The sequence below is a fragment of the Lactuca virosa genome, chromosome 9 (assembly GCF_052849685.1).
Source record: "Lactuca virosa cultivar CGN04683 chromosome 9, Lactuca_virosa_CGN04683_v6, whole genome shotgun sequence".
Taxonomy (NCBI): Eukaryota; Viridiplantae; Streptophyta; class Magnoliopsida; order Asterales; family Asteraceae; genus Lactuca; species Lactuca virosa.
The window spans coordinates 31,719,093-31,733,207 of NC_136434.1; the positions used below are offsets into that span (position 1 = coordinate 31,719,093).

Here is a 14,115-nt window from a genome sequence, read left to right on the forward strand (position 1 = left end):
ACCGATTGGCACCACCAGAGATGCAGGAGCTGTCGTCGCAGCTACAGGAACTGCTGGGCAAGCAGTTCATTCTGTTGCGTTTTGAGCATTCTAACACTCCTAAGTGTACATGCAACCCTAAATACCTTGGATATATGTTTTCTCTATTATACATGCAAATATGAATATTCCAAGGTATTACCCTATCTAGCATACTTGGATAATATAACAAGTTAGAATACATACCTTTTAATGAAGCTTGAAGTCTTGAACTTTAAGAGCTTAGCCCCAATAGTGTGGAAGCCTCAAGTGGAATCACAAATCACCAAAACACCTTGGAAAACCTTTAGAGAATGTGGATACTTGGCTCACACTTATGAAATCGGTTATTGCCCTCTTTAGTGTATCCACACTAGCCACTAGCCTAATTTCATGAACCATAAGACCCTTTATATAGTGTGGAGGATTAGGGTTAAACCCTAATACCCATGACCTTTCATTTCCTAGGATCCATGGGTTAAAGCTCCATGGACTATCCATGAAGACTTAGCCCAACCTAAATGAACTTGGCCCACTACACATATATATCTAAGAGTCCATATTTAATTAGTTCCTTTTGATCACTTAATTAATTATAAATTAATTCTTGATCAATACTAATTAAATAATATGATTATATATTAATATATTAGAACTTATAATATATTAATATAAATCATAAATATACTATTCTCAAAAGACTATCCATATAAATTGTGCCGGTGAAGTGCAACCCAAATGGACCATGCCGGGTCGGGTCAAGTACATACCAAATATAGTTATGGACTTAGACATTAATCCAACACATTCGACCTAGCAGTTCTCCATGGGGAGCGCCGATTCTTTTTGTCCGAAAGAAGGACGGTTCGCACCGGATGTGTATTGATTACCGGGAGTTAAATAAGTTAACGGTGAAGAACTGTTACCCACTCCCGAGGATAGACGATCTCTTCGATCAGTTGTAGGGCGCATCTTGGTTTTCCAAGATAGACTTGAGGTCTGGGTATCATCAGGTCAGGGTCAGAGAGGAGGACGTGGAGAAGACCGCGTTCCGAACTCGTTATGGACATTACGAGTTCGTGGTGATGCCGTTTGGGCTCACCAACGCGCCAGCAGTGTTCATGGACCTGATGAATCGGGTCTGCAGACCGATGCTTGATCGCTCGGTCATAGTGTTTATAGATGATATCTTGGTGTATTCAAAGACCCGAGAGCAGCATGAGGAGCATCTGCGAGAGCTGTTGGGAGTTCTGAGACGAGAACGGTTGTACGCCAAGTTCTTGAAGTGTGAGTTTTGGTTACGAGAGGTCCAGTTCCTCCGACATCTCGTTAACCAGGAGGGGATTTTGGTCGATCCGGCCAAAATCGAGGCGGTTATGCAGTGGGAGATTCTGAAATCTCCCTCAGATATTAGGAGTTTTCTGGGATTGGCAGGGTACTACCGGAGGTTCATACGGGATTTCTCCAAGATTACAGTACCCCTCACTCGTCTGACGAGGAAGGGGGTGGATTTCCGGTGGGGTCCCGAGCAGCAGAGGGCGTTTGAGACCCTCCGTCAGCGTTTGTGTGAGGCACCAGTCTTGACACTCCCGGAGGGAGTTGAGGATTTTGTGGTGTTCTGTGATGCATCCATCACAAGTTTAGGGGCGGTCCTCATGCAGAGAGGACGAGTGATAGCCTACGCATCGCGGCAGCTGAAGCCACATGAGACGAGATACCCTACACATGACTTGGAGCTGGGGGCGGTGGTGTTCGCGCTCAAGATATGGAGACATTACCTCTATGGGGTCCGCTGTACCATTTACACGGATCACAAGAGCTTGAGACATATCATGGATCAGCCGAACCTAAACATGAGGCAGCGCAGGTGGGTGGATGTAGTCAAGGACTACGATTGCGAGATCCTTTACCACCCTGGTAAGGCGAATGTGGTTGCGGATGCTTTGAGCCGCAAGTCAGCTGGGTCTTCCACCCCCGCGATATGTATGAGGATAGCGGTGGATTCTTCGCTTGTAAGTTTGATCAGAGATGCCCAGGTAGAGGGCATGCGACCGGAGAATTGGAAGCTGGAGAGGATCAAGGGTGAGAATACCCGGTTCGTGCAGGATAGTCGGGGACTATTGACCTGATGCGGTCGGGTTTGGGTTCCGATGTCTGGTGGGGTTAGGCAGACGGTTATGGAGGAGGCTCATAAGTCTCATTTCTCTATTCACCTGGGGGCCACCAAGATGTACCGGGATTTGAGTTTGAGCTATTGGTGGCCGTGCATGAAGCGAGAGAGATCGCTTGGTACGTCGAGATGTGCTTGACCTGTAGGATGGTCAAGGCCGAGCATCAGAGGCCGCATGGAAAGCTGCAGCCTCTAGAGATTCCCATGTGGAAATAGGAACATATCACGATGGATTTTATTACCAAGTTGTCGAGGACGGCGAAGGGGTTTGATGCTATATGGGTCATCGTGGATCGATTGACCAAGAGTGCCCATTTCTTGGCTATACGGGAGAGCTCATCGGCCGAGAAATTGGCCGAAGTGTACGTTTGCGAGATCGTGTCTCGCCATGGGGTTCCCGTTTCCATTGTCTCTGATCGGGATGTCAGGTTTACCTCCCGTTTTTGGCAAAAGTTTCACGAGGAGCTGGGCACGCGGTTGCACTTCAGCATGACATTCCACCCACAGACAGACGGCCAGAGCGAGCGGACTATTCAGACCCTCGAGGACATGTTGAGGGCGTGTGTCATTAATTTCGGTGGGAGTTGGGATTCTCACCTACCGCTTGCGGAGTTCGCCTACACCAACAACTATCATTCTAGCCTTGGCGCCCCGCCATTCGAGCTGTTGTACGGGCGGAGATGTCGCACCCCGGTTTGTTGGGGCGAGGTTGGCCACAAGGTGATGGGTAGGACGGAGGTGGTCTTGCAGACTACCGAGAAGATTCAACAGATTAGGCAACGGCTGCATACCGCTTAGAGTCGGCAGAAAAGTTACGCCGACCGGCGCCGCTCCGAGTTAGAGTTTCAGGTCGGTGACATGGTACTCCTGAAGGTCTCGCCCTAGAAAGGCGTGATCCGCTTAAGGAAGAGGGGAAAATTGGGTCCCCGATATATTGGGCCGTCCAGGATCATTGCCAGGGTTGGCAAGGTAGCTTACAGACTAGATCTGCCGAAGGAGCTTAGTCGGATACACAACACTTTCCACGTTTCGCAGCTGCGAAAGTGCATTATGGATCAAGAGGAGGTGGTGCCGCTGGGAGATATTCAGGTTGATGAACGCCTGAATTACATAGAGAGGCCTGTGGCTATAGTGGAGAAGAAGATGAAGATTCTGAGGAATAAGGAGATACCTTTGGTGAAAGTACAGTGGGAACATCGGAGGGGGTCCGAGTGGACGTGGGAGACGGAGGCTGAAATGCGGGAGCATTACCCGGAGTTATTTGTTGTAGCAGACTTCGAGGACGAAGTCTAGTTCAAGTGGGGGAGAATTGTAACGCCCCGATTCTTAGGTATTGATTTAATGTGTGAGTTTCTTGATTTCAAGGGCTACTCGACGAGTTGATTGCCCTACTCGTCGAGTAGCAGCGGGTTGGTCCACGTATTTTAATGACCTACTCGCTGAGTCCAAGAAGGGACTCGACGAGTAGGAGCTGGCAGATGAAAACCTAAATCTCGGGGTTTTGCACCCTATTTAAAGGATTATTGGCCTCCCCCAGCCTCCCCTTTTACTGTTTCTTGTCCCTCTCAAACCCTAATCGAGTGTGTGTGTTCCATTTGTGTATTTTGAGCTTGGAAGAGGATTTTGTAGAGAAGGGAGCTTGGAGAGCAAGTATTCAGAAGCAAGGAGATTGTGGGATCTGAAATCTACCTTATTTGGCATCTTCTGGAAGGTATAATCATTACCCCGACCTCATTTCATTATAGATCCCCTCTTTGGACAAATTCTAGGGTTTTCATGGTATGATTGGAAGCTATTCTTGTGTGCAAGCTAAGATCTGAAGTTGTAACTACAGAACTGAGCTCCCTTGGGCTTCTTAGTCCATAAAGTTTCTAGCTTGTGCAAGAATGAGACTCTCCCAAGGTGCAAAGCTCCATTGGAAGCTTAGATTGGTCATTTAGGGCCTTTAGAGCCTTGCATGTGCGTAAAGTTTGCAACTTTACGTGATAAACATGCCTTAGAAGCTTGGATTTGTAATCTGGAACCTTGCCATGGCTTAAAAAGCGTCTGCATGGATGAAGGTCTGCAAGGACTCGGCGAGTTGGAGGAACAACTCGGCGAGCCCGTTGAAGATGGCCATGAACTCGACGAGTTGGATGAACAACTCGGCGAGTCCGTTGAAGATTGCCTTAAACTCGGCGAGTCGTTCGAAGACTTGGTGAGTCGGCTAGGGTTTCTCCCAATTCTTGGACACGTATGAACTCGACGAGCCAATCAAGGACTTCATGACTCCTCGAGCTCAAGAAGGACTCGACGAGTCGGTGAACTGCACTCGACGAGTCGAGTCAACATGGACTGTTGACTTTGACTGTGGACTTTGACTTGGACCAAGGGTTGACCAGTTGACTTTTAAGGGTATTCTGGTAATTTGGAGATTTATGAAAAAGGGTTTTATGGTAACCATAGGTGGTGGAGTTCGTGTTGGTGATCCGGGAGTTGAGCTTTCTAGTTTCAGACGACAGTTGCAAGGTGAGTTATCCTCACTATACTAAGGGGTCTAAGGCACCAAGGCCGGCCCATTGGATATATTATCCTAGCAGTGTTAGAGGTTGAGTACGAGTTAGTGTTGCATGCTAGTGGTTATGCCAGTTAGGTGAATCTGTAGGACTACCTGTGATGTTATGTGATTATTGCATACTCAGTGGTTATGTTATGTGTTTGTTATATGGGATGGGTTGAGGTTGTACTGCTTCGTGCGGTAGCCAACAAACCCCAGGAGCATTCCAGTTACGGGCTAAGGGAGACTCGTACTGTGGGCTCGGGAGCATTCCAGTTACGGGCTAAGGGAGACACGTACTGTGGGCTCGTGGGTATTACAGTCTGTAGGGCTGTGGACCCGTTATGTGCTGTTTTGTTCAGTTTGTTATGATATGTTACTGCTGACATGGTTATGTGGACTGTATGTGTATCGGTATTTCGGGGGTAACTCACTAAGCTTTCGGGCTTACAGTTTCAATTTATTGTTTCAGGTACATCAGGGGATCGCGGCAAGGCGAAGGCATGATCGTACAACTCCTCATATTATTTTTATGTTTCTGGGAATACTCTGATAAATAATATTTTGAAAACAAAGTTGTAATGTTTTTATGAACTTGACATGTTTTAAAAGTTTAAATTGGTTTGAAAATTTTGGGTGTTTCACGAAAATTCAAAAGGGCGTTTATATCAGGGGCGTTTATGTCAATTACACTTTTGGTACGTAATCTTTTATAAAAAAGTTGTTTCTAAATTCTAACTTTCTATTTTCTAACCACTTGTTATGGTTTTGTTTCAGACAATTTCAGTATGGATTACTATTACTATGGGAAATGGACATCATCTGTTATGAATTTGTTGGTGTATAATGTTTTAGGAGGTGGAGAGAGTCATTTATATGGAACTGAAGGGCCTTTATTTTACTTGAAGAATGGATTTAATAACTTCAATTTTGCTCTTGTTTTTTCACTGATGTTTGTGGTCCTTTTGCCATTTACAAAGAAGAAATATGTCCCTGATATCGACTTGATCCAAGGTTTCTAATGCTTCCATCAAATGAGTGACGTGGGTCCACCACAATTGATGTTTCTGGCATAATGTAAGTTTCAACTTCAGGTGTTATTAGCACTCGTAGGTGAGGGTATTCATTTGAACCCATCTGTAAGATATTCAAAAACCTAAAAATTAATATCTGAGACAAATAAAATAAAATAAAAAAAGTTAAAAGCAAATATGTTTTTATTTTTACCCGTGTCAATGAACTTTCATTACTTTCAACCACACGTAATAAATCTTGAACATGTGATCGAGCATCGTCTCTTTCAGTTGTTAATTCATCAGTCTGCTTCTGCATCTGTACATGAGATCCATTTTTTTTCATTATGTAAATTTATTAGTTTTTGTGTAATGTAAGGGGTAGAAAGGTAATTTCTTTATTACCTTTTCAAGTTGAAGGTCTTTTTCCCTTAACAATGCAGTGGTGGTATCTGATGTGAAACAATTAGAGCCTGGAGTTCTTAACTCGTTTTCCAATCTATCTAATTCTCTTTGAAGATGCTTCACTGAAGCTTTATCTGAAATTACCGTATTGACCTGGGCATTTGTACTTACTTCTTTTGCACAACTTGCAAATAAAAGTGTGTTTCTTGATTGTTCAACATGACTTCTTCCAGGGATCATAGTACATTTATTTAAATAACTTTTAACCTGGATGATACTTGATTATTGTGTTCTGTTATTGCATTTCTCACTCTGAATCTGTTCACCTTCTACGAATTGACTAAGTTCTGTAGTTACTGGTCATGAAAATTAATTTGGAAGCTAATAACTGTGCATTTTCAGGCACTGTGTTTGCTTATGGACAAACAAGTAGTGGAAAAACGTTTACAATGAATGGGTCTGAGAATGATCTGGGAATTATTCACAGAGATGTCAAAGATATTTTTGCCAAGATTGGCATGGTATATGACTATATTCTTGTAATATCACTAGTATATTTTTTTTTTTTGGAAATTACAATATATTTTTGTTGATTTTGGTTTAGATATATTTTAATCGTTAAAAATGGATGATGTCACATGTGAATTAATTTGGATGTGATTCATATGTTTACATGTGAATCACATGTGATTCACATGTAAATCACATGTGATTCACATATTAATCACATGTAAATCATATATGAATAATATGTGATTCACATGTAAATCACAAGTGAATTACATATATATGTACACATTCACATATTAATCACATTTGATTCACATGTAAATCACATTTGATTCACATGTAAATCACATGTGATTCACATGTGAATCACATATGATTCATATGTGAATCGCATTTGAATCGCATGTGATTTACATACAATGTCATATATAAATGTGATTCATATGTGAATCGCATGTGATTCATATGTGAATCGCATGTGATTCATATGTTAATCACATGAAAATCATATATGTATTTTTGTGAGTGTTTTTGCATCAATCATTTTTTTTTAAATTTTCTTGTAGATTTGGAAGAAATTGTGGTGAATATTGAATAGGTGAAAAATGATAAATTGAAAAAAAAGATAAGGAAATATTGACACGAAGACATGAAAACGCTTTGTAATTTGTAGCATTTTTTATTTTTTATATTTTAATTTGTATCGAATAAAATACTTGTACTATTATGTTTATAGATTAATTAATAAAAATGAGATTTTTTATAATTTACTTACGAATATAAAGTATAAGAAATATGCATATATGCATTTGAAAAAATATGCATATATGCACCTAAAACTTTGATTTCTATTGTTAAAAAAATTAGAGTATTTTTTTTAAATATTCTAGTTTTTTATTAAACTTATTGATTTTTATAAATTTACTTTTTTAAAAAATGCAGATTTTTTTAAATGCAGCTTTTTTAAAAAAAAATTGCAGTTTTTTTAAATGCAGCTTTCTTAAAAAAAACTTGCAGTTTTTTTGAAAAAATTGCAGTTTTTTTATTTAAAAATGCAGTTTCTTAAAAAAAGCTATAGATTTATTTTTGAAAAAAATTCAGTTTTATTTAAAAAAATTTCAGTTTTTTGAAAAAATCATAGTTTAAAAAAAAGATATTTTAATTTTTTTAAAAAAAATTCATGTTTTCTATAAAATATTAAAAACTCTGCATATAAAAAAAATATCAAAAAAATAGTATTTTTAAAAAAATCTGAAAATTTGATTTATTATGCAAATTTTTAGACATTTATATTAATATATTCAATAACACAAAAAATTAAACATTAAATGAGATTGGTAAGATGACGATCATGTCTTTAATGCATTAATTTTGATCCAACGCTCCACTTTTAGTTCTCGGGTTCTCGGGAAAATTATGAGTTCTGAACCGATCTCAACCCTATATATATATATATATATATATATATATATATATATATATATATATATATATATATATATATACCTCCTCTAATAAACAAAACCTTTAAATGTCACATGTCTCATTTCTAACTAGGCTAATTGACACGTGACAATTTTTAAGAAATTCCTAATTTTTGATTTTTTTTTTGTTATTTCCTTATTTTTAGGAAAGTATTTATAAGGAATTCAAAATTCAAAATTCAAGTATCCATTTTTTTTGGTAATTATAAAAATATTTCATTTAAAATTTTAAAAAAACATTCTATCCTAATAACATCTACCTCCTCTAATAAACAAAATCTTTAAATGTCACATGTCTCATTTCTAACTAGGTTAATTGACACGTGACAATTTTTAAGAAATTCCTAATTTTCGATTTTTTTTTGTTATTTCCTTATTTTTAGGAAAGTATTTATAAAGAATTCAAAATTCAAAATTCAAGTTTCCATTTTTTTTGGTAATTATAAAAATCTTTCATGTAAAATTTTAAAAAACATTCTATCCTAATAACATAAATATTCGAAAAACTAAGAAGTATTTATAATGAATTTTCTATTTTTCCGTTTTTTTTATAACCGGTAGACCATCTTTGATTTAAAAATTGGTATACCTCGTGTAATCCAATTTCATGCTTCTTATTTAAAGTTTGAATTTAGTCCCTATACTTTGTTAGTGTACCGACATAAGTCTGTGTAACTTTTTTTTCCAGTAACTTTTTACATATGTAATTACTTTTTTATGTTTAAATAATTATCAAAATTTATATTAGTTTACTTTCAATCACAAATACGTTTACAACTTTTTTTAACACAATAAATTATTGTTGTTAAATTTTAGTTTACAAAATTAATATTTCATCATTAACGTTTAATTTTTAAAAACTTTATACATACAAAGTGTTTAGTAATAATATACAATAACAATGACTTTATCATATATTTATCTATACACTTTTATATAATACATATTCCTTTAATAAATTGTCTTTTAACACATTTGACGTCAAAATTCCATTCAAATTGAAAATGAAACAATTTTCGTTGACTGTTTGTTTTGCTATGACTATAAATAAAAGTTAATGTCAATCGATGTCAAAGGTTGATTTTTTTTTTTACAAGAATCAAATTTCTCACACGGTAAGTTATATGTTGCTTTATCCATAAAGTGAGCATATAATGATTGAAGTTATTGATTTTAGATAAAAATTGTAATTTAACCAATAAAACGTCAAATGATATATACAAAGAAGTGTTTCAAAATGTAATTTAAAAGATGTTCTTTTTTACTTACCAAATTCATCCGGCCTTACTTACAATCTGAAATACATTGTTTTTTATTATGTTGACATTTAATCTTTATTTTTGTCTATATGTGACGCGGTTTTGAGAAAATTGGGTGTATCCGAGGAGGCATCGAGATGTTCTGGATTCGGAAAGGAGAGTTTTATTGATAGGCTGAGTTTGTCGGAGCTATTATTTAAGCATCTGCAAGGGATTCTTGAAGCTTCAGAGGAGGATGAGGTTATGGATAAATTCTTCAAATACAAGTTTTGATTGCGCAAAGTTCAGTTCGTAAGGTGCCTCGTCAATCAAATGTATTCTGATCGATTTCGCTAAGATTGAGGCGGAGATGCTTGGGAAGGTTTCCGAGGTCTCCATCTTAGATTCAGAGTTTCTTTGAGATTTGTTTGGTTATTATTCGAAGGATCACCTTGTGTTGTGTTATGCATTCTAAAAGTCAAGGTGGGTATGTATCTTGTTGAGTGGGTCGAGGCTTTGTTGTTTGTAGACGTTAGTTGGTTGTAGTTCGAACCCTAAGTAGGGGGAACTGGGTATTCTGCTTGGAGGATTATCGGTTTGTTTGATTTTGTAGGTTCAATGTAATGGTCAAGGGAATCTACGGTTAAAGTGTGCGAGGTTTTGATTAAGGTTTATTGTTGCATAAGCAAAGAAATGTGGGCTACCATTGAACTACTCGTGGTTAGGAAGTCTTCTCGTTGCATTTCTTAAGGATCCGTCAGAGTCCTCCATGGTCGTAGAGAATTTACGGATTGGTCAGATCATGAGTCCATAGTAGGTTGCCGTTAGGTTTATGTCTTCAAGGACGCTTGCGTTGTCCTCACAGCAGAAAGCTTATAGAAGCGCCAAGGATCATGATAGAGGAGTGTTTGAGCCGCTCAAATTGTGCATCAGATATAGATAACATGATTTTTACAAATATATTTATACTTATTAAATAACAAATGCAAACGTAAAAACGTATAAAAGACATTAAAACTTACTGCATTAGGTATATGGTGGTGGTCGTCTTCTTTCGATTCGTATATGTGTTAGCCCATTTCGTAGCTCATCGGACAATTTCTCAACCCGTTATATGGATACGACACCGTTTTACACTAAAGATTAAAAGTTAACATGTCATTGTGACGCTCTTTGAACATAGTGTATTTGAACCAATCAACTACCTAGAAACCACGTCAATGAACAACGTGTCATCATCTTATTTGCTTAAAATACCTCACTTTCCTATTTATATAAACCTCACGACGGCTCAGTCGGCTAACTCCGTCGAACGCACTGCAAACACACAGTCGCGAAAATGAAGTTACTATCGGCTGCAATTCTATGCTCTCTGCTTCTCATAGGAGCCCTAGCTCTCACTGAGGTAATGTTTTAGCTCTTAAATTTTATTCAATATCTCTTCCTGTTGCGACATTTGTTGTTAGGGTTTAGTTGATCATTAAAGCGATCTATGATCTCTCAGGGTTTGTTGATTTGATCTATCTGAATTTTGTTGTCTCGGCTATATTGTAATGGATCTGTTTGATGCGAATCGATTCGTTTCGTTTTTTTTAGATCATTGTTTCATCCGCTATGTTTAAATTGATTGTTTGATCTGGAGGATAATCGTTTAGTACGATTGCTTTTACTTTATTCACCCGAAAATTAAAGTGTTGTTTTTGTCTTGTCTTTGAAGTGGCAACTGGGTTGAGGATTGTTGCTTTAGTGTGTTGAATTGATAATTACATGAACTACAAAAAGGAATCATCATAGACAATTTTTGGAGCTGAAACATGATAAGATATGTGTTGAGAAGATTACTAGGTTTGAATGTCAAAAATTAAAGGTCTTGAAGTTTTAGTTATGCTTGTACTGCGTCCAATTTGGTCTTTGGGTATACCGTTGGCTATTGATTATTGTCAAACAGTTAATGTGATAAGTGTTGATCATGTTTCATAGATATCATATTGTTTTGGAATCTGAATTCTTATATGCCTGTTTGTGTAAGCAAGAAATATGAGATTTTAGACTACAATTGTTCATTTTTTTTGGTTCATCTGAAATTCTCATGCTTCATTATCTAACCACCCACAGACCATATTTGATTCTTTCTGAAATTTGGATTTCACATTGTATGCAGGCTAAGAAGTCAAACAAAGATTTAACAGAAGTGACTAACAAAGTATATTTTGATGTTGAGATTGCTGGAAAACCAGCCGGTATGCCATACTTTATCCTTGTAATTTCAACTCATGGGTTATGACATCTTAAAGCATCATAATCATACATCAATCATGTATATGCGATATATTTAAAAGATTATATTCACTTGGTTTTTCAGGAAGAATTGTTTTTGGTCTCTTTGGTAAAACAGTTCCCAAAACAGCAGAAAACTTCAGAGCTTTGTGCACTGGTATGCTGATGCTATGTTCTTCTAACTTCCAAAAAAAAAAAAAACTCTTCTTTTTGATATTTTTATTTTTGTTGGGATTCATGAATCATCTCAGGGGAGAAAGGAATTGGAAAAAGCGGGAAGCCTCTTTACTATAAAGGAAGTGCATTCCACAGGATTATTCCCAGTTTCATGATTCAAGGTGGTGATTTTACTAATGGAGATGGCACGGGAGGAGAATCAATCTATGGTGAAAAGTTCAAGGATGAAAACTTCAAGATCAAGCATACTGGACCAGGTAAAATCTAATTAATGAGAAAGAATAGTACAATAAATTAATCGTCAAATTACAAAAACATATAAATAAATGTAACTTTGCAGGACTTTTGTCAATGGCAAATGCTGGAAAAAACACAAATGGTTCACAATTCTTCATCACAACTGTGACAACCAGCTGGTAATTACTAATTAGCATAATTAATATCTTTTGATTTATATGGTTAATTAGAGGATATAATCTTAATTTATTATTGTCAGGTTGGATGGTAAACATGTTGTATTTGGAAAGGTGTTGTCTGGTATGGATATTGTTTACAAGATGGAAGCTGAGGGGACACAAAGTGGATCGCCAAAAGCAAAAGTAACAATTGCTGATAGCGGTGAACTACCACTATAATAATAATAATAATAATAATTAATAACAATAATCTTTATGTTTTAGGTTTCATGTTTTTCTTTAATGATACTAGTTTTCTTGTTTTAAGAGATGTTCATGCTATGTATCGGGCTCAAGTTTTAACCAAACTTTTGAAGTGAACTTCTTGCTTAATATCACGCAATGGAATGAACATTTGTTTGTGGTAAAAACGAGATGAGAGAGAGCTTATAAATATACATATATTGGTATCATTAAAATCAGAGTTATTATGGTAAAAAAAATTAAAACTAACACCACACCAAGATAGAGAATCTTGAATAGAACATAGTAGCTCTATCTGTGAGGCTAACACTAGAAGACATGGCTGAACTCGAAGCCATTGCTTCAGCTGATTCAGTTAAGGGGATCAATATGGTGATAGTATTTCAACCTTAAAGAGCACCGTAACTCCTCCATAGAAACATATACAAAATTGCTGATCCTATAGCTATAGTGCTCTATGTAACAATAACTTGACAAGTATGAAGCATCCAAAGAAAAGAAGAGACTGAGGTCTCCAGTTTTCAAAGTCAAAACCTAAACCTGTAAGATTGATGACCAATCTAGGGTTTGAACAGTATGGCAGAAGGAACTGTTTCATTCTCCATAAAGGAAGACAATGCTGGTGCAGAAATTTTAGAAAGTTTACAGCGACAACTTTGACTTGTAGAAGAAAATTAACTGAGCGTTCCAAGAGTGATTAACATCACAACTTATACACATACAATAAAGATATTATGGCTCTTCTAAAAGCAAGTGACAGTGTAAGTAACTTGTTCTTTGTGTACCTTTGAAATTATTTGACTTTGCATTCTAAAGATTTTAAATACAGACCATGTGCGTGCTTGAAAATGATGCATGATCGCCATGATTTTTTTTTTCTTATAATTGGTGTCATTGTAAGTAACTTGTTCTTTGTGTATCTTAGAAATTTTCTATAATTGTATTTAAACATAGTTACTTGAATTTATTGTAACAGAAAGGTGATTTATATGAAGCTGATCTAGATATATGAGCCACAATATGAAAGCTCATCTTTAAAGAGAGAACAATAACCAAAATCCCAAAATCGATACAACAAAATCAAATTGCCTTGTGATAGTAGGACTTCATTTCTCCTCCAAGTAAATGGAACCCATTATTCCTCTTCTACCACCAAATAAATGAGGAGCCACAAAATGAATGGAGCCTAAATTTCAGAGATCCATTGACAAAATGCATCATCTAATCATGGAAAAGGCAATGATGTAGTTAGTCTATATACAAAAGCCCAACTCTTAGGAATTCACATGTATTGTCCGGCATGTTCCACCTATTGGCTATAGATATGCAATTACTATATTACTTCAAAATAAATCTTAAAGACTTGCAACGCATGACATTTTACACCTAAAAGTAACGGATGACATTGCAAGATATTTTTATTAACCAAACGTCATCTATAAAAACAGTATTTTAGATTCCTTCCCACATTTACATCTATATGTAGAGTTGTATTTGAACCGGACTTCCATATTCTAGCTTCTATGGTTTGATGAAAAGATACTATTTGATTCTCTTTGCAATAACCCTAAAGAATCAACTGAATTGATTTGGAGGGAGAAATATGTAATATTCCAATATATAGCAAA

At 36.8% G+C, this 14,115-nt stretch overlaps 1 protein-coding gene across 1 annotated transcript; it reads left to right on the forward strand.

Moving 5' to 3' along the window:
- Nucleotides 1–10,641: 10,641 nt before the first annotated feature.
- On the forward strand, nt 10,642–12,654 carry ROC7 (rotamase CYP 7). The gene is made up of 6 exons (XM_079070430.1): nt 10,642–10,779; nt 11,536–11,614; nt 11,737–11,808; nt 11,903–12,085; nt 12,169–12,244; nt 12,325–12,654. Exons 1-6 carry the CDS (start codon nt 10,714–10,716, stop codon nt 12,461–12,463), a joined length of 615 nt encoding a protein of 204 aa, XP_078926556.1. The 5' UTR covers nt 10,642–10,713; the 3' UTR covers nt 12,464–12,654.
- Nucleotides 12,655–14,115: the final 1,461 nt, after the last annotated feature.

Excerpts from the sequence above, each read along its gene's own strand:
- ROC7 (XM_079070430.1), top strand. The coding sequence starts at position 10,714 with ATGAAGTTACTATCGGCTGCAATTCTATGCTCTCTGCTTCTCATAGGA. Across the intron at positions 10,780-11,535 it reads GAGCCCTAGCTCTCACTGAG|GCTAAGAAGTCAAACAAAGA; the intron begins GTAATGTTTTAG and ends CATTGTATGCAG. Across the intron at positions 11,615-11,736 it reads GATTGCTGGAAAACCAGCCG|GAAGAATTGTTTTTGGTCTC; the intron begins GTATGCCATACT and ends TTGGTTTTTCAG.